This window comes from Suncus etruscus, chromosome 10 (assembly GCF_024139225.1).
Source record: "Suncus etruscus isolate mSunEtr1 chromosome 10, mSunEtr1.pri.cur, whole genome shotgun sequence".
Lineage (NCBI taxonomy): Eukaryota > Metazoa > Chordata > Mammalia > Eulipotyphla > Soricidae > Suncus > Suncus etruscus.
Window position 1 is genome coordinate 5968192 of NC_064857.1, and position 26303 is coordinate 5994494.

At 34.7% G+C, this 26303-nt stretch overlaps 1 protein-coding gene and 1 non-coding gene across 2 annotated transcripts in view; both read left to right on the forward strand.

Moving 5' to 3' along the window:
• Window positions 1-26303, forward strand: part of TRIQK (triple QxxK/R motif containing) — a 76335-nt gene that overhangs the window by 46618 nt on the left and 3414 nt on the right. Inside the window, exon 3 of the mRNA XM_049782132.1 lies at window positions 20779-20864. Within this exon, the coding sequence (XP_049638089.1) occupies window positions 20779-20864 (86 nt within the window). The remainder of the gene's footprint in view (window positions 1-20778; window positions 20865-26303) is intronic.
• LOC126021684 (U6 spliceosomal RNA) lies at window positions 25939-26047 on the forward strand. The gene has a single exon (XR_007500175.1). It is a non-coding gene; the product is annotated as a U6 spliceosomal RNA (small nuclear RNA).

The window sequence follows — 26303 nt, forward strand, 5'->3', positions numbered from 1 at the left end:
GTGGAGTTACAGTCATACAATGTATACTACCCTTCTGGAGTGCACTTTTCTCACCACCAGTGTCCCAGTTTTCCTCCCAAACCCTGCTAGAGTCTCCCGCGCCTCTCTCCAGCCAGCCTCTGGGTCAGGCATTTTACTCTTCTCTCTGTCCCGGTCTCTGTTTCTCTCCTCTCTCTTTCTCTCACACTTCCCACACACATGCTTATTTTCATTTTAGACACTGTGCTTTAATGAAATGATGCCATGCATATTGTTTTTATCCCCTTTTAGCATTCAGTTTTTGTCCAGAGTTTTTATATTTTTATTTTTTATTTTGTTTTGGTGCTCAACCCAGAGGCTCCCAGGGTTTATTTACTCATGGCTCTGTGCTTATGGTGCTTAAGGATAACATAGGTTCTGGGGATTGAACTCAGGTCATCAGATGCATTGCAAATGTCTTATCCACTATTCTTTCTTTCTGGCTGCTAGATATGTATTTGTAATGTTTTTGTTTTGTCATTTTTTTCCTGATCAACTTGATTAGCATTTTTTTTAATTTATTTTGGGATCACATTGGTGTTTGTTTAGGAACTACTCCTAACTTGGTGTTGCTGGTGATGCTTCCCTGACCAAGTAATGCCAGAAATCAAACTGAAGCCTCTCAAACATGTATTTAGCCCTTTGAACCATCTCTTTGGCCCTTATTAATATTTTAATGACTATTTGCCTTTGATCAGGCCACTTATGATTAACTTGTCTGCTAGCGATTGAGAGCAGACCACTTGTTTACTCACAAAACTACTAGAGTTTCAATGAGAGTCAAGTAGGAGATTATTAACACTCAGTTTTCTAATGAGGTTTCTAGTTACTTGTAGTTTGTAGAATAAAATTTTGTCTATATGACAGCTGGAAAATAACCTTTGTAATGCTAAATTACTTTGCTCTTTTATAGTTAATTTTTATAACACGAACAAACTAAAATTCTAAATCGTGTTTTGCTTTATGAGGAAGGGAGGCAGGATTTGAAGTTGTTGATAAGACATTCTAAAAATTGTTGGAGGGAATATAAAAGTCTCCACTGTAGATTAGCTAATTTTATTATTTGTGGTTTTGGCATGCTGTAAATAACTCATCTTCCAATAATTCATTTGTGTAATTAAATTTAGATGGCAACTTTTTCTTTTCAAATATTTTGACTCTTATCTCTTTGCTTTCTATTGTATCTTAATTGGTGCGGTCTATATAAATGGACAATAAATTATATATCTTTGTTACAGAGATCAGACGGTGAATAGAACTTGGTATTCATCCCAGACAGAATTATGATTGGATGTATTTGCAAGATTAAAGCAGTGAATTTACTTTTTTTTTCTAATTAAAGGCAATTAAAGATTTCCAGACACAAATAAAAGACAATGAATTGAGGAATAAGTGTAGGAGCAAGTCCATTTGCAGGTGAAAAGATGTGCCTTTGAAGCAGAACCAGCTGTATTTTCATCGAAAGAATAACAGTTTAGGAAGCTTTTCTGTATGTGCTTGCTTGATAGCATAATGTACTCATAAGCAGCTTATGCAGTATTCAGAAAATAACAGTGCATTAATTTTTAAAGCGGCAAAAGCAGACGAGGAGCAGGACTGCCTCATGATGATAATGAGTGTGGCTAGCAAAAAAATCTACTGTTGAGAAAGGAAAAAACAGTCCATTCCTGATAAATGAACATTTTTATAAAACAAAGACCCAGATATTCATGATAATAAGCTTAGGCAGCGATATCAACAAAGGGCAAAGTCTTATTTCTAGATAAAGCTAAATAATTAAAGAGCAAATATCCAAAATTGTTTCATTAAAGAAATCCTCAGAAAAAAAATCATGATATAATTTAAATGGACTATTGTTTTATATAAGAAATAATTTAAGATAGATATAACTTGTATGTTAAACAAGGCATATTACACTTTCCCTTATTAATTACTGTCAGTTTTAGTGTAACAGAAGAAATGATAAATGGCACTGTTAGGTATTAAAGTATTTTAATATTTATTAAATGTGTGATTATGAATCTACTTTTGATTCTTTATAGAAAAGGCACCTATGCTAATGTTCAATATATTTTCATTTTTCTCATTAAGAATGAACTTAAGACATACTTTGTACAGAACCAAAGTTCAAAGTGTATTCAAAATGTATTTTTTTAATATCTTACATATATATAAAAAACCCTTCACCAGTGCAACATTCCCATAACCAATATCCCAAGTGTCCCTCCTCCCCACCCCACACTGGACTTTACTCTAGACAGGCTTTCTACTTCCCTCATTCAGTCACATTTTGTTATGATGGTTCTCAGTGTAATTATATCTGCAACTGCACTCATCACTCTCGGTGGTGAGCTTCAAGTTGTGAGCTGGACCTTCCAGTCCTTCTCTCTTTTCTCTCTGAGAATCATTGCACAAATGTCTTTCATTTTTCTCAAAACCCATAGATGCAAAACCCATAAATACATTAAAATGTATTTTTAAATATTATTTGTAAAAAAAGATAATGTAAACAAACATTATGTAAATACAATATATTAGCAAACATTATGAGTGTGCAAGGCATATTTTCTATCAAAAATATAGGTATAACTAAAAATTCTTTTACACCAGTGCTTACATTTTAGTTATGATTTTGCTTTAGTGGTATTAATTCTTGTTTAGGCCTTTTGTTTTTGTTTTTTGGCCACACCCATTGATCATCAGGGTTTACTCCTGGCTATGCACTCAGAAATCACTCCTGGCAGGCTCAGGTGACCATATGGGATGCCAGGAATAGAACCCAGGTCCATCCTGGGTCAGCCAATTGCAAGGCAAATGCCCTACTGCTGTGCTATCACTCTGGCCCCTCTTCTTTGGGTCTTAAAGCTGTAAAATTTGTTGATTATTTTGGGTTTTCAAGTATATATTTTTAAACATATTATTAGTTGTAACTAATAACTGAAATAAACTTGATTTGTAATGATTTTGATCCTAAAAATGATTAAAAGGACCCAAAGAAAATATATATGTTCTAAATAAGAATGTGAGAGAGTCATAATAGCCATAATTCAGAAGTAGACTTTATAATAAAAAGAGAAAGTTATTAGTGAGTTAAAAATTTGATCTACCATCAACATCAGAGGAACTGGCATTGTTTTCTTCTAGAATCAGTAATCAATCACCATCTATTTGATTAAGTTTTATCCTCTCATTTTCAGATTATTCTAACCTAAATTTCTGTTCATTTGTAATAAAAATAATTTTGACTATGATATAAGAAGATTCCTAGGATCCTCTACAACTCATTAGATATTTTCTATCAATTTTGGAACTGTAATTCTCTAAAACTAGTATCTAGTATGTTACTCATTTTTTAAATAAATAATTTCTTTCTTTAAGAACTACGATCACATCATGTTCATAATTGGGTTTCAGCCATAAAATGCCATTATTGTCTCCCCTTTTGCCTCCCCCCATCCCCAACTTGTCTTTGAGACAGGAATTCTGGCATTCCATATGGTCCCCCAAGCCAGTAGCGATTTCTAAGCGCATAGCCAGAATTAACCCCTGAGCATCACTGAGTGTGGCTCCAACCCCCCCAAATACATTTTTCCTTGTTCCAAATATGTTCTATAACTTTCCCTCAGAAAGCATATTAGTTTGTTGAAGCTCTTTTGCCTTTATTGAATTGCTTAAATCTTTATTGTTTCAATAATTATAAATTTATAATGATGATTTCATTAAATGTAGCGCATGAAATTACTCTGTATGAGATTAGCTCTCTCACATCTTTGTATATTACTATTGACATTCATTATATATTAACAAACCACTGTATTCTTGATAACCAGCATCGATTACCCCATCCAATATTGGGTTTTCTCACTTTGTTTGCTTACTGAAGGCATAAAACAAAACCCTGAAATAATTCAGTAAGATAGAATTTGTGGATGCATGCATGTGGTATGAATTAAATCCCCAGGACTGAATACATTCTCCACTGACACCTCTAGCACTGGCTCTTGTGGTCTCCAGTGTCCACCAGGTTGAGGAATACAGGTCTTGAGCAGTGGACTAGTTATAGCTATGAGTCACATTCAGACATTTGAGCACTGCTCAGGAATTCTTTATGAAGAGAGAGTTAAATGAAAAATAAATAAAAATAAAGATAAAATCAAGCTTACTAATTCAGCTTCCAGCTGAGGAGAAGATGTTTTGACTTTGTGTATTATTCCTCTTGCAAGTAAAATGCACAACAAAATATACTAATCACACTTCGGCCACTGGGAGAATTTTCCTTAACACAATGTGTTTTCAGGTCTTCTCTATAGATACGTAAGTACTTCCAGTTCTAATATTAAAAAAACTTCAGAAACATTTCTGACTACTAATATGGCATGCCCAATTTTATAACTTGTTGAGTTCAGTAACCAACCCTCGATTCATGACTCAGGCCACATGGCTTTTCATCTTCATGAGCAGGTAGTAATCAGAAGTTGAGAGTAATCCAGTTGTTGTTTCATAGAAATTCACCTGCTGAATGAAGGATGTCTGGGGCTCTTCCAACTTTAGACACTGCCAATCCTTTTTAATTGGAACCTACTAAAGTTCTGGTTTGGGCTGGAGAGATAGCATGGAGGTAAGGCGTTTGCCTTTCATGCAGAAGGTCATCGGTTCGAATCCCAGTGTCCCATATGGTCCCCCGTGCCTGCCAGGAGCAATTTCTGAGCATGAAGCCAGAAGTAACCCCTGAGCACTGCTGGGTGTGAACCAAAAACCACACACACACACACACACACACACACACACACACACACACACACACACACACACACACACACAAATCAGCTGAGGCTCCACTGACTCATAAACTTGTCATAAAATTAGAACTAATGTAGTTCATGCAACATTCTTCTGAAGATAATTTTTATTTTTACCAGTAATTTATATATCAGATATATATTGTGCATGGTGAGAGAACACACATATATGTATAATTATAAACAATAATGCCATGCAGTGTCACATGTTCATCATCTAGGTTGAAAATTGTATGTAAAGTTGTATCTTAGAAGTCTCTTAGTGTAATTAATTCCTAATTGCAATGACAGCCATATCTCTGAGAAATGATTGTTATCTTAATTTTTCTATTAGATCTGTTTATAAATTTTCTACTAAGGTATGTGTCAATATATAACTTTGTTTTGCCAGTTTCTGTACTTTATGTAAATGGAATATATTGCACAATATAACTTGTTATATAATGTGCTTATTTTGAACATCTTGCTTAAGAGTATTGTTTGGGATAATAGTGTATAAGATTTTCAGAGCCACAGAAAAGGATTTTAATTATGCTCAGGGACAAGTTTAAATACAAAAATAAAAATTGTGATATATTCTAATGTTACTCTTTTCAAAAGACTATTCTCACAGATGTTGGTGACTATGAGCCAATGATAACAAATAAATCATGTAATGAAGCCTAAGTTGTTGATGGGAATATCATACTTTCATGTATAATAATTATATACACTATTCCTTGTTATACATATTTATATGTAAATATGTATGTATTTGCTTCTAATAGAGAAGCATATTATTATCACATTTGGGGAAGCATTTCTTTTCCTTCTCAAGAATGATCTTAAATTTTACATGTAGCAGGGCCAGAAAGATAGCATGGAGGTAAGGTGTTTGCCTTTCATGCAGAAGGATGGTGGTTTGAATCCCAGCATCACATATGGTCCGTTGTGCCTGCCAGAGGTGATTTCTGAGCATAGAGCCAGGAGTAACCCCTGAGTGCTGCCAGGTCTGACACCCCCAAAATATTTTTACATGTAGCACAAAAAGGATTCGGAAGGGAAATTCACACTGACAGAACACAATAAAATTTCAATTTCATTTGAAGAACTTTAACTCTTGTTGATACGGTTTTCAGAGAAACTTTACATTTGATTTGCAACCTTAGTCTTGTAGATGTGTATTAATTGTAAGAATAATGGATAATTTAATCTGTATTCTGAGACCAGAGAGACAGAGTAGCAGAATAAGAACTTGACTTGCTGGTAGCTGACCCAGGTTTGATCCCAGGCATCCCGTATAGTCTGGTTAAACCCAAATAGGAGTGATCCCTGAGCCTGGAGCCAGCAGCCAGCAGTTATGTCCCCAAACAAAGAAACTAATAATGATGTAATTCGCATTTTTCCTACATAGTAAAATCTATCTCAAGTAATTTTCTACTGAAATATTAATATTATTTAAAAAACATCGAGTGGGCATTTACTAATATATATATATATACTAATAATATATATACAAATATATATATACTAATATCACTTAAAACTATAATTTATAGGATGTAGCTTTTTGTTTTGCTTTGTTTTATAATGCCACACTCAGTAGTGATCAGGGTTTACTTCTGGCTCTGCTCAGGGATCAGTCCTAGTGGTGGTCAGAGGACCATATGCATACCCAGGATTCAACTGTGGTTGGTTGTGCAAGGCAAACTCTCTAAATTATCTCTACTTTTATAGTATCAAAGAACATTTTTGTGCCTACAGAGGTCCTTGAGATTAGGGATTAAGAATGATATTAATCATCATTAATCAGCTTGCACATTGCATTTATGTCTATGCTTTAAATTCCACAGAATTAATACAATTCTATTGATAAAAGTAGTTTAAATGGTCATTTATTTTTGTAATACAGATATAAACATTTCAGAATACTTTTTATTAAGCTGATCACAATGCTCAAAAGAAGAGTAATAGACTATTACTTTCTGCATCAATATCGCAGGGATTTGTAACTAAGGAAAATTTGCAATATTTGTAATGAATATTAAGTGAGTGGTCAGTTATATAATTCTTTTTTCTATGTATGCATCTTCTTTTTATTGTAACCTATTAAATTAGAAGATGAGCATACATTGAACAGGGATGTCAGTACCTCTACTGTCTTTTGTTTGTTTTAGAAGCAAAACATATTTCTGCTGTGATTGTCTGTTTACTTGTGTAATTCTTTGTTTGAATAATTAAAGAATTAAAATTTTAAACATTCATGTTGCTATTGTGTGGGAATCTGAAATGAATTTTATGTATTAATTTTTAATGATTTTTGAATATATTTAAACTTAAGAACTTGAATAAAATATTGATTTGTATTGGACTAAAAGTTAAGTGTATGTCACATAACATATAGGAAACCATATAAAGTAAAAGTATAAGTATATACAAATCACAATTATAGTTTAAATGAAGATTAAAACACTTTTGTGGAATAATTGTAAGATTATAAATTAAATACTAATATCAAGGAAAATAAAGACTACAATAATCAAATGGCATGGCAAGCCTAATCAAAATACATTAAGGTTTTATTAAGTGTGAATGGTCTAATTATACCAAGTAAATTGCAGATGATTTTTATGTTGATATAATATGACTATATATTGTAGAAAAGAAATTTAGTAATATTACAGTAACATGTAAAGGACAGAGAAGTATTTATTGAATTGAAAAGATTATGAAAGCCTGTTACTTTATAAAAAGCAATAGGAACAAAAAGGCAAAGCACATCAAAGTCAACTTTCTCAAAAATATAATTAATACAACTTTACAATAATCTGTCTATCCACACAAATTACTGAAACTTGATAACACAAATTATAGTGCCATCATTACTGTGTTAAATCAGCCATTCCATATGACCAAAAGTAAAGAAAACTGTGCTCTAACTCTAAGAATATATTATTCAGTGATAGATGAATTCCTTATCATGAGACCCTGTTTTGATCTCTAATAGTGAATGAACACACACAAACATACATACACACACACCTTACTTTAAGAGATGGATGTTTCACCAAAGATAATTATAATAATTCAACTATGCATATAAAAAATAAGTAAAGATGTTGGATTTGTAATCTGAGTAATGTCTACTTTGACTTGAGGAACCCTTCAGCAGATTTGAACTACCAGAAGAAGCAGAGTGTTTTAAGAATTTAATTGACAATCAGTGTGAAGATCATGTTGACAAAGAGATTTGAGACATTGGTGATGAGAATGTTGGACTGGTGAAGGATGGTGTTCTTTACATTACTGAAACCCAACTACAATCATATCTGTAAGATGTTTAAATAAAGATATTATTTAAAAGATTAAATGCACTTCTCTCCTTAGCTGTAAAAAAACAAAGAAAAAAAAGAAAATTAAACTAAAATCTAGAATTAAATTTATCCATGAAATCTAGAATACTTTTAAGGATATCAATGTATGCTCAATAAAAAATACCAAGATAAAAGGAGAAAAAGAATAAGAATTTTTTAAAAATAAATATCTAAAAAGTTACTTAATGTGATGAAAACCAGTTTGTATAACAAAGAAACTCAATATATTTCTAAAGGATAAATTTCAGAGATCCAATCTTGACCACTTCTAGTCAAGTTGAAATGTAATTCTAGTCAAGTTGAAAATGTAATTCTAGTCAAGTTGAAAAGTAAAGGTGAGGGGCCAGAAAGGTGGCGCTAGAGGTAAGGTGTCCATATGTTCCCCCCAAGCCAGGGGCAATTTCTGAATGCATAGCCAGGAGTAACTCCTGAGCGTCAAACGGGTGTGGCCCAAGAACCAAAAAAAAAAAAAAAAAGTAAAGGTGAGAGGAAGAAGAGAAAAGTCACCCATTATCTATGATATTCTGAAAGCAAGATTGTCAACCAAGGACTCAGTATTGAGCACAACTGTCTTTTGAAAGGAGAGAAAGTAGTAAACAAAACCAGGTTATTTTTCAACAGCACACCTGCTGGCAAGAAATACTAATAATACTAAAAATACAAGAAGCTTCTGTAGGCTGAAATAAAATACACAAGTCAATGACTTGCATTTACACCTTGCATTTACAATCCTAGAACTGACACCATGTAAGATAGCTGTTTGGGTAGATATGAAATAAGTCTACTACTATTTTTAATGCAACCATTTTTTCTTTCTTGTTTTACTAGATGCAGGGAAAGTAGCATTTAGATAGTAATATATAGCAGCTGCTGAAAAGTATTAAGAGAAAGACTCTAAATCCATGGCATAACTTTCTACTTAAGGACATTAATAATGGAAGACACACTAAATGCAAAGGGAACCGAATGAAATAATAAACCATAGATTTTAATGAAACAAAATAGGGGGTGAGAAATTAAGCAATATCAATAAAACCAAAAGTTTGTTATTAAGAAAGGTTGACAAATATTGAAACACTTTTCATCAGACTGAACTAAGTTATTATCAAACATTAAAAGGGTGCATTACTGTCAATCTTAGAGATATTGAAAGAATTATAAAAGAATTTTGTGAGTACTTGTCTGCAATAAAATTAGATAATCTTGATAAAACAATGCCAGATATTAGTGATGGCACAAATGTTCTTTTATTGCCAATAAAATTGGCCAACATGGGTTTGATCCCCTGAGCCACACCAGAAATGACCCCTGAACGAAGAACCAGGAGTTACCCTTTAACATTTCTGGATTTGGTCCAAATACAAACAAACAAGAAAATATGTTAACTTATCTCAAAAATTCCATACTACGGGGCCAGAGTGATAGCACAGCATACGTTAGGGCATTTGCCTAGCACATGACCCAGGGGTTCAATCCCTGGCATCTCAGATAGCCCCTTTAGCCTGCCCTCTATGGCAGGCATTTTACTCCCTGCTCCCTCGTTTTTTATTTTTGACATGGTCATTTTTTGACACTTTGACATGGCCATTTTTATGTTTGCACTATTGCTGATGAAGAGCTATCTTTCATATCAATGTCTCCCCTTTCAGCACCCAGTTCTTGTCCAGATAGATCAGTTCCAACTATCATTGGCACAGTGGACTAACCATTCATTACTCTAACTAAATTTTCCACTCTTTGTGGCAAGTTTTCTATCTTGGACTAGTCCTCTTGTTTCTCATCGTTTTTGTCTCTGGGTATTATTAACAGAGGATGTCTTGTTTTCTTTATATCTCACAAATGAGTGATATTATTCTATGTTCTCTCCCTCTCCCTCTGATTTATTACCACTCAGCATAATAATCTTCATTGCATCCATATATAAACAAATTTCATCACTTCATTTTTCCTAACATCTGCATAGTTTTTAATGGTGTGTAGATGAACCACAGTTTCTTTAGTCACTCATCTGTTCTCAGAAAACTGGGTTGTTTCCAGATTCTGACTATTGACAGGAGTGATTAGAGATAGGAGTAACCCCTAAGTACTGCTGAATGTGGCCACAAAAACAAATCAAATATTCCATACTGTATAAATGGTAAATTTGGGTATCCATAAAAATCCAGGCATCTCTTTTAACTCTTATCATATTTGCCATACACTAGACATAATCCAAATGCAGTTCAATAAATGAACAAACACAGATTTTTACATAATGGAATAATAATCATTGATAAAGAATATTTGCAACTCTCATGAATGTTTAAATCCTTATATTGAACTAAATGTGTTCTTGTCATGTGATTGTCATATTATTGAATTAGTATGCCATAAAATTAGAAATTAGTGTTTTCCAAGGAGGAAGAATGGTTATAAAATATTAGTATAGTCTTTGAATGTTAGAAAAGTTTTGTTCCATGAGCATGGTGGTAGATACATCGTATGTATATGAATATTAAAATTCATAGAACTGGATGCTGAGAGGGAAAAAGTCAAATTTTCATCTTTATTACATTTTAATATGGATGAAAACAGCATAAATAAGACAATAAGAAGAGTTGAAGAAAACGGGCTAATTTTACCTGAATTATTTTATGGGAAATGAGAACACAGAAGTGTAATGATGGTGCCATTTATAAAATAAATACTAGATGATTAAGCTTTTAATAGAGATATTGCGTGATTGAGGTTTGATTTGGTAGATTTTAATAATCCACTTTGATTAGAATAATCAGATTTTCTCTCATAACACGTAATCAATAAGTGCTAAATAGCTACTCTAGTCTTTCTGCTCAGATCCAGTTGTTTTTCAAGATTTCATCTTGTATAAAATGTAGAGCATACATGTTTTTTTCTAGATATAAGTACTCAAACGAGATTTTGTGCATTGAAGTTTTTAGTAGTCACATGAACGCGCATATCTTTCTTGAAACTATAAGAACTTCAAATGTTGAAGGAAAGAGAGAAATAGAAGGATTTAAAGTGCTTATCTAGCATATAGTAGTGACGACAGCCAAACCTGGTTTGAATCACAGCACCCAAAATGGTCCCCAGAGTTACTCCAGACATCATCCCTAAGCACAGTCCCAGGAATGACTTTATTTATTTATTTATTTATTTATTTATTTATTTATTTATTTATTTATTTATTTATTTATTTTGGTTTGAGGCCATGCTAAGTGGCACTCAGGAGTTATTTCTGGCTCAGAAATTCTCCTGACAGGTTTAGGGGACAATATGGGATGCGGGTGATTCAACTTGGGTCTGTCCCGGGTTGCCTGCATACAAGTCAAAGGCCCTACCACTGTGCTAAAGCTCCAGCCCAAGAATGACTTCTGAGTACTACCTGGTGTGCTGTCCCATTCAAAATGCATTCAATTATTGTAAAGTAGTTGATTGTATGAAAAGATTTAACATAACGAAATTAATGGATACCCTTTTAAATATTTTCACTTAGAGACTGAAAGCATATTTTACAGTATGCTCTTTGTTATCAAGAAGAATAATAAATGAATTGTAAATAAATTATTTGGAGAAATATCAGGTATACAATAATTTAACACCTATATATTATATAAAGTTTTGTTATAAATATAGTTTTAAACTTACTAGCTTCGAAGTATATAACTAGAAGTACTATTGTGTATATCAGGAGTCTCAAACTCACGGCCCGTGGGCCGCAAACAGCCCTCCCTACAACATTTTCTGGCCCTACCCTAGAGGAATCCTTATTTGTTTTGTTTTGTTTTAGTTGTTTGGGTCACACCCCCCAATGTTCAAGGCTTACTACTGACTTTGCACTTAAGGATCATCCCGCCTTTGCCTCCTGTGGCCCCCAGGTAAATTGAGTTTAAGATCCCTGGTGTATGTGATTATGAAATTTGAATCAAAATAGAATGTATTAATTAATCCAGAGGTTACCATCTTCTTTGGTCTGCCAACTTTTTTCAGAAAAAAAAAATTAGTGTCCCATTGGGAATCTCTTTTTTTAAAGTATCCTAACAGAAAATCTCTAATTTATCCAGTGCCTTTACTCCAGATGGTGGGATAAACCACTTTGAGAAACACTGATGTAATCAATAGTTTTCTTGCAAGTGTAAAGAAAGTGATAAATCCTCATTTTAACATTGATTCTAGATGTCTGTGTATTAAAATCTATTAGTAACAAAACATCTAATATTTTGTATATGCATATGAAGATAATACTGCTTAACATAATTATTTTTCATTTGTTTTTTCTCTGCTAAGTAGGTTATTACAAGGTATATATAAACTCAAACAAACTGTAACAATGAAATAGTGGGCCTCAAATCTATATTCTTTAAATTTAGATTTATTTAGCTTCTCACTGAAACTTGCTTTGTAACACTGAGCAGAGGCATTTGATGTCTCCCCTTTTATTTTTTTTTTTCTTTTTTTTTTTTTTTTTTGGTTTTTGGGCCACACCCGGCGATGCTCAGGGTTTACTTCTGACTATGTGCTCAGAAATATCTCCTGGCAGGCACGGGGTACCATATGGGACACCGGGATTCGAACCAACCACCTTAGGTCCTAAATCGGCTGCTTGCAAGGCAAACACCACTGTGCTATCTCTCCGGGCCCTGATGTGTCCCCTTTTCATTGTTCTGAACTGTTTATATCTCAGCAGGAATAATGGCATGAATAGTTTGACTATTGAGATGTGAAATCAGTGAACATTTATCAAAAATTTTTTTAGTAAAATTAATGTTACTAACTTAAAATGGGTCATAGTATTATTTTTCTGTATTTTGCCCATTTCCTCATTTAAATTTAGATAATTGGCTATATACAGTTTTATAATTGGCTCATTTCTGGATCATTAAATTTCATCACCAAATTATATTTATTTGGCTTCTACATATTCATATACTTAAAAATGCTCTATCAGTTAAGGAAGAAGTATATACTCTTTTCTAAAAAAATTCTTATTTCTTGGGGCCAGAGCAATAGCATAGTGGGTAGGGTGTTTGCTTTGTTGTGGTCAACCTGGGTTCATTCCTGGCATCCCATATGGTTCCCTGAGCCAGGAGCAATTTCTGAACACAGACCCAGGATTAACTCATGAGTGTCACTAGATGTGGGCCAATCCTCACTTGTCTCTTTGTTTATTCTTGTTTTTTCCTATTTATTGTTTGTTCTTGTTTATACTTCAGCCAAATAAGCACGTTTGTTTGTTTGTACTGCACATAATTATACATTTCTTTATTTTATCCATCTGTTTGCCTCACTTCTCCAGATAACATAACTTCTATTTTAATTTTTAATTTTTTTTATTTAAATAAAATGCATCACATAGTTGTGATAACTGGTCACAATACATTTGTTTCAATATAAGGGAAAACACAGGTATTGAAAAAAGTAGAAAGAAAAACTAAAAAATAAAATGAGAGAAGAAAAAAGAAAGAAGAAAAAGTTCAGTAGTAGGTATATTTGTGAAAATTATTTTATCTCCAATAAAGTCATTTATACAATAGCAGAAGGTTTATAAAGCTCTTTTAAAAAAAATAAGAGATGAAAAATACAATAAAAAGGTGTGTGTGTGTGTGTGTGTGTAGGTTGTTGTTTGTATAGACACAGCAAAATATGGGGAAAATAGGAAAATCTTTGGCTTAAAAACAGGGAGACCTTACCCATGAAGCATTCTGGCATTGCTCCAATAAAGGCTACAGGCATAGTAACTTTTCTAACCCCAAAGTCTTTCTCTATGGTCCCTGTAAAAACTCTTCACAATCATGGATGTTTCTGTGGTTAGAGATAATAGTTTTTGTATAGATCCTATGTCGAAATCATGACGATGCTGAGTGTCTTCAAGTTTCGTCTCTCCAGTACATGGCAATGCAAAGAACCAAACCCTGAAAACAAGTTGTTGCTGTTGTCAAGTTGTCAGGGTGTCATATAAACCTAGTCTGAGTAAGTTGGTGCCCGGGCAGCAGTTGGGCCTTCCCTGGTAGAAGTCCGATTCCTGGTGCTGGTGTAGAAAACCATGTTATTTTCATAGATGGAACTCAAGGTTCAGCGGTCAATATCCGATCTTCTGAAGCCTAAGCCAAGTCACTATGACAAGTGTTCAGGGTGTAAGGCCTGACTGCAGTATAAAATTTATGTGTTCTCATCTCTATTACATAAGAAATTGTTTGCACATGTTAAATTTCTCCATTGTAATTGCCTATGCAAAAAGGAACAATGCCACATGGTACTACTGGTACATATGGGGGTAAAATAACAAGCTGAACAATCACAATAACATGATTTTAATATAAAATTAGAACACTAGAGAATTTTATCTACTAGAATTCCCTACTAAATAGATTTAAAAAATTGGGGGTAAATTGCTAAATCAGAACTGCTAAGTAAATAACTGCTATATAAGAAGATAGACAGTAAGAGTTATACCTATTAAGGAAATACATTAAAAGAACTGTTCAAAGGAGATATACATGTTGCCTTTCTTTAAGTGTTTTGAAATAGTCTGGAGGGGGGCATAAAATCCAGAGCACACCTTCAGCCTCTGATTTGGTCTTGAGTCTAAAAAATGGCTCCCAGCAATCACATATTAGAAAATGTCCTAGGCTGGGGGCTTTTCAGAAACTGAATTTGGTAGTGAGCAACAGTCCACAATGAAGAGAGGTTGTAGAAAAAGGAGCAGCCGAGAGCAAATCATCAGCAGTGGCATGGCAGCTGAGAATTTATCTTTTTCTTTTCACTTTTAGAGTTTGTTAGCAGCTGGCTGGGGTGGGGAGGATGTTTTGCTACCTGAGGAGTTAAGAACTAAGGTAAAAGAATTAAATGGAGGGAAATAACTGATGGAAGGTGAGAGAGTGAAGGGCTAGAAAAGAATTTGTAAGTTGCTAAGTGAAGGGGGAGGGGTTATATAACAGGGTGAAGGGCAGTATACACTGTAGGCAGACATTATGAATATTAGAGACAGACATTAGACAGACATTGAGGTGGCCATCACATACACTCATGTGCATACATCGATAGACACTGAGGATAGACACATGGGTTACAGTTGAAAAGCTGCCCTGGGTGAAATGGGACAGAATACTTAAAAAATATAAAGTCAGGGAGTCATGTGGAAAGATTTTCCATTTTCTATGTCAGTCATGATTGGTGATAGTAAACTTTACCAAAGAAAGGTTTTTTGAGTTAGATTTTGTATATAGCTTTCTTAAAATAATCATAATTTTTCAAGTCTAGAAAACTAAGTGATATGGTAATGAGCACTGTAAGAGGAGTCTACATCATGAAATGTCATTTAGCAGGTGTTGAGCATTCATTTTATTTCCTAAAAATAATCTTAAATCATGAGCATTATGGTATAATGGTGAACTAACTGAAATTGAAAACAAATTACGGTAATAAACTCAATTTGGCGTGCAATTGCATGTTCCATTATTATCTGTGAACATAAATATTATATTACACTAGCAGTCATAATCAAGTAGAAAATGAACAGAATAGAAGTTTTTTCAGGGCATTATTTGGTGAGCACTTTCTTCTAAGTCTAATATAGTATAGTATAGCATTGCAATGTCTAACTGGAGTGACCAACCTGTATCTCCAAGTACCACTGTGGAAAATAAGACCAAGGAATTATTATAGAAATAGTAAAATTAAGACAAAAACTTCTTTTAGCAAGCACTGCAATGGGAGTCCATGGCTTCCAAATGCATTTTGCACCCATTTCTGTGGATTAAGGCATTAGGACATTATTATAGACATCTATAGAGCAGTTGATTGGACACCTGCTCAATTTAAATAGTATTCGTTCTTGACTGGAGAGTTTAATCCATTGACATTTAAGAAAACTAATGACAGAAAGGGCTGTTGTGCCATTTGATTGTGAAGGGTTGTTGTTGTTATTACAGTTGGAGGTTTGATTTGTATAATTGCTCTTTGGGTAGCTCATTTAGGATTGGTTTGGAAAGTGCAAATATTGTGAGTTCTTTTTAGTCTGAGAATGTTTTTAACCCTACCTCCATGTAAAAGAGTTTCGCTGGGTAGTAGATTCTAGGTTGAAAGTTTTTTCATTTAGAAGTTTGAATAGTCATTCCACTCTTTTCTTTCCTGGATTGTTTAAAATGGAAGATCTGATTTGATTCTTATGTTGTTTCCTTTGTACTTGAGGGTTTTTTTTTCCTCCCTTACTGCTTTAAAGAGTCTCTCTCTCTCTCTCTCTCTCTCTCTCTCTCTCTCTCTCTCTCTCTCTCTCTCTCTCTCTTTGTTTTGCCTTTTGGATTACTAAATGCCTTGATGCTGTTCTGTTAGGGTCTATTTGTTTGGCACTCTTTTGCCTGTTGGATTTGTACAGAAACCTCTTTACCAAGAGTGGGGAAGTTAGCTGTATTATATCCCTAACTAATTGTTCTTCCCCTTTCCCATTTTCTTCCTCTTCTGGAATTCCTATAATTCAAAGATTATTTCTTTGAGTTGATTGAATTCTTCATCTATAGATTCTTAATTCCGCAGGCTAGTGAATCCTTGATTTCCATTACTCTAGACCATTAAGTGTTGATTTAAGGTCCTTATAAGGTTGAGGCTTGTGCAAGGACTTGAAGATTCACCAGGATTTCTCTCTAGGTCCGCCACAGTAGATGTCTTCTTTGGCTTCCCACTGATCTTTGGATTTAGTGATTTGTATTGGTCTATTACTTGTATGAAATGTGTATCAAGGTATATCTTCTTAGAGATTATTTTTTTCTAAACTAACAAGGATGTTTAACTATGATAAAATGTTTAACTATGTTTAACTATGATAAAAGTTGAACACTATTGATTTGTTCAACTGGTCTTTGAACAGTAAGAAAATGATAAGGAAGTACTAGATCCAGTCTGCCGGGAAGTTCATGACATAAATTGAAATGACTTTGCACAGATGCAGTAGTGCATCCATGCAGTTTGGGAAAAGAAGAACTGATGGGAAAGAAGGGGGTTTCACTAATGGCATTGGAACCCAGAGGAGGTGAGGGAAGGCTGGAAAGGAGGCCCTCTTTGAGCCTGGTGGAGAGGATTCCTCCATACTATTTCTAATTCTAATGTACTATATTGAATTTTAAAAGGACTCTTGAATTATTGGCAGCTACATTAAGAAATATATTGAGCATTAAAATTTTATGATTTTCTTTAGATTAACAGCTATAAGATTTATGTCAGTTTAAGATGTGGAAATTGAACTTTCACTATACATTATTTAGATTTTAAAAAATATATTGATATGTTAAGGAAAGAAAGTTATCATTAACTACAGAGTAAGGTGGAAAATAAAGATGACATTAATGAAAAAAATGAGACTATAAAGCAGCCAGGGATATTTGGTGGTATGTTAACTCCTAAACAGAAAAACATACTATATTTGAGATTCCTTTCCCTTGACCCATTTCTTAAGAATTTATTTCACAAAGGTTTTTAGTGCAGTAAATATTTTCATTGTGATTATTGTTAAATCTATTTTCTTGGCTGGTTGTGTAATAACTCGTTTGTCACTCAGTATTAGAATTACCACAAAAGGTATTGCACAAAAGGAAAGTTGATGATACTTCTGCAGTTTTGTTCTTTGGGGGGTATGGAATGTGGTAAAGAATGTTGAAAGTGTTATCTAAATGTAGTAAATAAGCTATTCATCATATTTTAACCTGTCCATTTATGCTATTCTCTATAAAAACCAGTAAGAGATAAGTTTTAACAAACTCAGTGATTAAGTTAATTAAGTCTATTTTTTCAATAGACTCGGTGATTAAATTTTAATTAGATAATGCTTTGAACTCTGACATTTATATAACCTGAGGATATTTCCCAAATTTACTTTTAATTCCATATGTAGATTTAAAACAACATATAAATATATGTGGTCTACTCTTGCATTAAAAGATAGCTTTATTAATGGTATCTTATCTATAATCTTTATTTATGAATTTGCTTCTAAATGATTCCAAAATGTTTGCTTTACAGCAGGGGCCTCAAATTCGCGGCCTGAAGGCCATTTGCGGCCCTCCATATAACATTTTCTGGCCCGTGGCCAGCCTTCAAATATCACAGTATTCGCGATTATTCGCTTACCTAATTATTGCAATAAAAATCGCATTAGTAAGAAAAATATCACATTAAACATTCATATTCCCCAAGCAGTTCCGTTCAGGGTATGCAAATGTTTAATGCATTTTTTTGTGATTTTTTCTTAGTAATGCGATTTTTTTATTGCGAATATTTGGTAAGCAAATAATCATGAATACTTTGTGCCTAGCGCAGATGTCATTTCTGCTGCTCCTGCCTGCTGTCCCTTGCATTATCGGAGGCCTAAGGGAGAGAAGTTTATTACAGAATTAAATTTTGCATACCTTCATCATGACTTCATCAAAGCCTGCAGTGAAGAGAAAGATTGATGACGAGCACAGACAATTTCAGGAAAAGTGGAAGATAAAGTATTTCTTTGTTGAGCACAGGGGCATCCCCACATGTCTTATTTGCTCAGAGAAAGTTGCAGTGTACAAGGAATACAACTTGAAACACCATTATTCAACTGAACATGCTGAGGAATGTGCAAAATATTCAAGGAAATGAGAGATCCAAGTGGGTTTCCAGTCTTAAAGCATGTCTAATGAGGCAACAAGATTTCTTCAAGAAAGCTACCAAAGAGAATGTTGCATCAGTCAAAGCTAGTTACATTGTTAGTGAGATGATTGCTAAGGCAGGGAAACCATTCACAGAAGGAGAGTTTGTTAAAAAATGCATGTTACAGGTTGCAAGTATTATCTGTCCAGAAAAGAAAGGTCAGTTTAGCAAAATCAGCCTTTCTGCCAGCACTGTGGCAGAGCGTATTTCTGACATGTGAAGTGACATTTATCATCAACCGTGTGAGAAAGCCAAATGTTTTGATGCATACTCAGTTGCTCTTGACGAGGGCACAGATATAACAGACACAATTTATGTCTGTGATGTTGATTGCAATTTTGAATTGACAGAGGAGCTGCTCACAATAATTCCAATGCCTGGCCAGACCACCACTAATGAGATATTTTGGCATCTGTGTGATGCCACTGAGAATGCAGGTTTGCCATGGAAGAGATTTGTTGGAATAATAACCGATGGAGCACCATCAATGACAGGGAGGAAAATTGGACTGGTGGCACGTGTTCAAAAAAAAAAAAACTTGAAGACAAGGCTGTAGAGAAGGCCATTGCTCTTCACTGCATTATCCATCAGCAGGCCCTTTGCAGTAAATGCCTGTCATGTGACAATGTGATGTCTGTTGTTGTGAAATGCATCAACCAAATCAGATCCAGGGGCTTAAAGCACAGGAGGTTCCATGCTTTTTTAGAGGAAATGGAGTCAGAATATGGAGATGTGCGCTATTTCACCGAGGGGGAAATGTCCTGAAAAGATTTTTTGAGTTGAGAGAAGTGAAAGCCTTCATGGAGAAGGATGGGAATGCTGTTTCTGAGTTGAGTGATCACAAATGGCTCATGGACTTATCTTTTCTTGTTGAAATCACACATAAGCTGAATGTACTAAGCAAGATGTTTACAAGGCCCAGGACAGCTTATCAGTGATGCCTATGACAATGTGAGAGCATTCTCCACAAAACTTGTGTTATGGAAATCCCAACTCTTTCAGACAAACCTTTGCCATTTCCCAGCATGCAAGGAACTGGTGGATGCAGGCATACCATTCAGTGGTGAGAAATATGTTGATGCTATTTTTAAGCTAGAGAAGTAATTTGATCACAGATTTGCAGGCTTCAAAAAGCACAGAGCCACTTTCCAAATTTTTGTGGACCCTTTTTCCTTTGATGTGCAAGATGCCCCTCCTGTGCTTCAAATGGAGCTCATTGACCTGCAGTGCAACTCTGGTCTCAAAGCCAAGTTCAGGGAGATTAGTGGAAAAGCAGACATGCATGGGCAATTTTTGAGAGAATTGCCCCCCAGCTTCCCTGAGCTTTCCTGAACGTTCAAGCGCACCATGCGTCCTTTTGGGAGCACATATTTGTGTGAAAAGTTATTCTCCACATTGACCTTCAATAAGTCAAAGTACAGGTCTAGACTTAATGATGATCATCTTCAAGCCATATGAGGGTTTCAACTGCTTCCACTCTAAAGCCAAATGTTGTTCAGATTTGTGAGAAGAAGCACTGTCAAGTCTCTGGCAGCAAGGAATAGGCAAAAGATGCCATGTTCAGAAGAACTGTTCATAATCTTCACTCAATGTTCTATTCATGTTCAGAAGAAATGATTAAAATTGTTAATAATGACGTTTGAGGACTTTTTTTGTGACATCTCTTATGCGGCCCTGCCTCACCCTGACTTTGCCTCCTGCAGCCCCCAGGCAAATTGAGTTTGAGACCCCTGCTTTACAGCAAACAACAGAACTTCTTTCAGAAAGAAGTTGGGAAAAGTTGACTTGAGGGTTACCAGTGTATGAGTTCTATAATGAGAACGTTTTTCAATTTTGTGCCCAGCCTTTACATGAAGCACTCTTTGGCATTGCAGATGGCTGTTAACTTTGCATTAAGTATGTCAACATAGCTCATTGAATCCTTTATTTTTTTTTAGGTAAACAGGATTATAAGAAAACCAAACCTATTTTACGAGCAACCAAATTAAAAGCAGAAGCAAAGAAAACAGCAATAGGAATTAAGGTACTGTATTCCATGAGCTTCATTTTTATATGTATATGCCATTTTATTTTCTAAAACTGATTGCAGGATTGTTGAATTCTGAATGTTTGATGGCATTTTAAATTCAAGTTATGCCAGAATGTAAGGTTTTCATTTTAAATAAATTACATAATGGCAAACATTTATATGATTTTGAGATTTTTTTTTGTTTGTTTTGTTTTGTTTTTTGGCCCACACCTATTTGATGCTCAGGGGTTACTTCTGGCTAAATGCTCAGAAGTTACCTCTGACTTGGGGGGAGATCATATGGCATGCTGGGGGATCAAACCAAGGTCCTTCCTTGGCTAGTGCTTGCAAGGCAGACACCTTACCTCTTGCGCCACCTTGCCGGCCTCAGATTTTGAGTTTTTTAAAAAATACTTGATCAATTGATTGGTTATTTTTGGGGCCACACCTGGTGGCTATCAAGGGGCTCCTCTTGTCTCTGTTATCAGCAATCACTCCTGGCAGGCTTGGGGAACTATATGGATGCCGGAAATCAAATTCGGTCACTCTTGGGTCTGCTGCATCAAGGTAAACGTCCTATCGCTGTGCTATCTCTCCGGCCCCAAGATTTTGAGATTTTTTTTTTAAAAGGTTTTATAAACCAGTATTATTTAATCAAACCATTAATACCAGAGGCTATAATATTTCTCCCTGACCACTGTATATATAATTGTTACAACAGGTCACTGTTTTATATCTTGAACAAAAATCTTCTCAAATTTGTAGTGCGTTTGAGATGTATAGCCCTTTTACACTCCAAGTGCACGCACCTTATTTAGAATAGTTTAGTGCCTGAAATTAGTGGTTGAGGCAGATGTTGGAGTGGTGGGAATGTGAGGTGGGAATCAAACACAGGGATGAACATGCTAGACTTGTACTTTGCCACTCAAGCCATGTTTCTGGCTTCTCATTATATTTAAAGTGTCTAATTGTAGTATTATTATATTTACTAATATATATCACTATGTCTAACTTTATATCATGGATTACTCTTGTTGTTACCACTCTGTATGCTAAAATGCTAAATAATGGCCTTAAAATTGTTCTTTTAGCAAAAAAGTGTTTAAAATGCTTAACATGAATAAATACAATTCAAAATGACGTTAACAGATATTAATTCAATGTGCTTGGACAATAAAGTTCAACAAAATTTCATTGACCATATTACCCATGCCAGTCTTTTGCCAAGCAAGTATTTAGAGTTGAATTAAACTATAATTAGGAAAATTAATTTGGCAATTCTCTTGTCAGTTGTTTTGAGTTGAAGTGGCTAGGACATATATTTTATTTAAATATTAAAACGTTAAAAGAAGATTTTGGTTTTGATCTGGCAGATGAAAAATCAATTTCTCTAAGTTATAGCTTACAGCAAATGCCAAGGTATTACTACCAAGCTGTAACAGCTGTTGAACTGCCAGATGACATACTTGGTTGTCGTCCAGAATTTGCTATTATGATCACTAAACACTGCCTCCGTTTTTACTCCTGATTGCTGATTTTTATCAGGCTCTGCTGTTTGATACATATGTTTTCCCAACACAATCTCTTCAGTTTGTACTGTGTGTCAGTTTTTAATGAACCGAAACAACCCCCAAAATAAAACCTAACAAAAACTAAGTCACCTTTTTGTTTAAAAGAGAGACAAATAGGAGTAAAGAGAGAGTACAGGGGTTACAGCACTTTATTGTGTGCATTCCCAGTCTGATTTAATCCCAAGCATTGCATGGTACTGTCGCATCCTTGGGCACAGTAGCTAAGCCCACAAACATTGCAGGAGATTGGGGAGCCTCGGTACTCTCTGGTACCTCAAAACAGGAGCAGCACTGCTGCCTTTCTTTTTGCATTAAGTCACAGGTCTTATTCAGTGAAAATGGCAGCAAAAGGCCTCTAGACCTCTGATATGATGTATGAGCCCCAACCCCATAATAGGGAGATAGATAGGATTCATCTTTTGATTTCTTTTTCTAATATGAAATTTCATTCACTTCAAAAGTGTTTTCTGACTATGATGTCTAAATGCAATGCTTCCTTTTTGTTTGCTTGTTTGTTTGGGGTCTCACCTGGCAATGTTTAAGGCTTACTTCAGGCTCTGAGCTCAAGGATCACTCCTGGTGCTGCTCAGGGAATCTGTAGGCTGCCAGGAATTGAACCAGGCTGGCTGCTTGAAGGAAAATGCCCTACCCTCTGTACTATCTCTTTGGGCCCATACTTTTCTAAAATTTTATAAACAGTTACTTCTAGAGTTTTTCCTAATGAGGGCATTGTCATGTTTAATCAAGGCAAAAATGTCACTGTTTATCTTTTACAGTTCAGTATATTTTTAAGAAACCGAGCAATTTATATTTTTACTTACATACCACTTTATTTTACATTGAATTATTTGCATATATAATCTTTTGCTATTGTTTTAATTTGCTCAGATAATTATATTCCCAGACGGTATTTGCGTTGTTATTTGTTGATATAATAAATGTTAAGTATTATTGATAGTATGATGGATTTTTTAACATTTATCTTTTTATGAGCAAGTCTTGATTTTATTTATGACTTAGATGTTTCTTGCAGGCATTAGAACATAATTTATTTTTAAATCACTCAGCATATATGTTTGTGGAAACCAGTTAAAGAGAAACCTTAACTTTAAATATTGTTTAATTTGCTTGAAAATTTATGTGAGATGCCCATTAAAATGATAGGAAACTTTTTAGAATCAGAACTGGGGAGGTGTTTTACATTTCAAATCTGGCATTTTAATTAGTTTGCCCTGTCAAACTTTGATTGCCTTGTCATTTTAGCATAGGATTTTAAATAATGAAGTTTCTTTCAGCAGTTGCCTCTTAATGCTATTTAATTTCCCCAATGAGTGATTTTATCCATATTGATAATGTCAGAGACACAACTTAGGACTAATGAATATCAAACGCGTTTGACTCTTACCTAGTTGACATAGAATGACCACCATAATATTCTTATATTTTACTATGGGATTGCTTATTCTTTAGAATGAAACATCTTATGCTTTTAAAATAATTCAAACCTACCAAAATATGAACAGCTGCATGGAGTAGAAAAATAATACACTGCACACAAAATAAGGAGAACTAAGATAACAACTTGTCTTTTACCTTTCCGAACTGTCTGACTTTAAAGGTCTTATTTGTAAAGCAAAGATGATACCATTTGTTTTACAATTTTGTCAGAGGGTTAAACTATACCACTAAAATACCTAATATTAAAACCGGCACAAAGTTCTTTTAAATTGGTAGCATATTGAGAAATTATTTTAATTAGTCATTACGTTTTTAATTTGTCATGCATTAATTAGTAAATGTATACATCAACAGTAAATCTGAATATATTATAAATCGCATAAGTAAGATTCTCTTTACATGTTTGTCATTTATCTCAAATCTCCCAACTTCAAGTAAATTCACATTATATTTTATGTTACATAAACAAAATTTTGTTTAATTGAGAGAATAGTAGTGTGGAGTTTGTTGTAAAGTTTTCAAAGCATTATATTATTTTCATACACCCGTAAATAAGGTTATCTAATATTATTTAATCTTTATTTATTTGGAAATCATTGTAACTAATGTGTTCTAGAACATGGAAAAAATGAATAAGGCATGATTGCCTTGACAAAATTTAGTTGCCAATCACTTTCATATATAATAGCTATCAAATCAGCAATACTGATTGAAAAATAATGTACTAGGGTTATAAAAAATATACAAAGGGTCTTTACTTACAAAGGTTTATAAATCTTTGTAAATTGTAAAATAAATTCCAACATTGTGAGATATCCCCACACTCCTATTTCCACCCGTAGGTAGCTGAGTCTGAAGTACAGGGTTCAGAGTTATGGTGGAGAATTAATAAACCAAGGAGAGAGTCTTTGAGCCAGTCTACCCCTCCTGGTCTCTGTGTGCCAAAATCAGACTTCCCTTCTTTTTTAAACCAATACCCCATCACCAGGAGGGGGAAGGTCAAGTGATTCAGGTGCGATTTTACGTACCAAAGGAAAGGTTTAAAGGAAAGATGAAGATGGGGGAACGCCTTTGTTTTGGGTTAATAGCCGGATATCATCTTACAGTAAATGTGCGTATAGTAATAAAAAATATCAGAGGACAATTGATGATCAGAGAATTAGATATGAATTTGATTGTCAGAATCTATAATTGATTTTTCAATAGAAGCTACTTTTATTTCCCACTCCTTAAAGTTGGCAATTTCCAGAGCATCTGAGTGTATCTTTGGCATGCCCCAGGCATCACTGACTCTAGCCCTGATTAAACTTCAGCACTGCAGGGTCCAGATTACTAGACATCGTGAAGCAAAAAATATTGCTTTGCACTTGCACATTCTTTTCATAATTGATCATGATGAAACAAGTGTTATATAGAAGCATGTCCTTGGGGTCAGAGCAGTGGTGCAATCTGTAGGGTGGGATGGACCATGGTTCGATCCCCTGGCATCCCATACGATCCCCCAAGCCAGGAGTGATTTTTAAGTGCATAGCCAGGAGTGAGCTATCGCCCTGAGCATTACTGGGTGTTGTCCAAAAGACAAAATGTCCTTAACATCCTTTTTTTTAACATAATTTTTATTTTAATTGTAGTGGCTTACATATCGTTCACAGTAATATTCCAGGTACATATTTACATTGAATCAGGGGAATTCCCACCACCGAATTGTTCTCCCACAACCGCTCCCATCCTGCCTCCCATATCCTCCACTCTTCCCCCCAGGGGCTGCTAGAATGCGTAGTCCCCTCTGTGTCTAGTTAATTACTTAGTGGGCTTATAACTGTTTGGCCTTGGTGCCTCCATTACTGCCCCCTTTCAATTGGGAGGCGGGACTAGAAAGTTCAAGTTATGTGGTTTTTGTTTGAGGAAGAGAAAGGTAATATAATGGGGTAAAAATCGACTACACCGACTATGAGCGGAGTCATTCTAGAGGCTCTCATCCTTGGTTTGAAGGACGATGGGGAAAAGAAGAAGGTGAAACACCACAGCAGTTCAAAAAGAGGAATCAAATAAGATATTCAGTGCTCGCTTCGGCAGCACATATACTAAAATTGGAACGATACAGAGAAGATTAGCATGGCCCCTGCGCAAATATGACAAGGCGCAAGGAGGAAGAAAAAAAAAGTAAATATATAATTAAAAAATGGACAACTACTTCAATATTTACCCCAAAACAAAGAATTCGATCAAAACTAGATAAAAAATAATAAAAAATAAAAAAATAAAAAAAGAATTATTTAGTGTTTTTTGTCGTCCCCCCCCCACCGCATAGGCACAGTAAATATTGGGGTCATCTGAAACAGGAATCTCCTTGGCCTAAGAGATACAGGGTTTCCATACTCTTGGAATATATTGTCATGGGATTATCTATAGACTCCTTTCATGT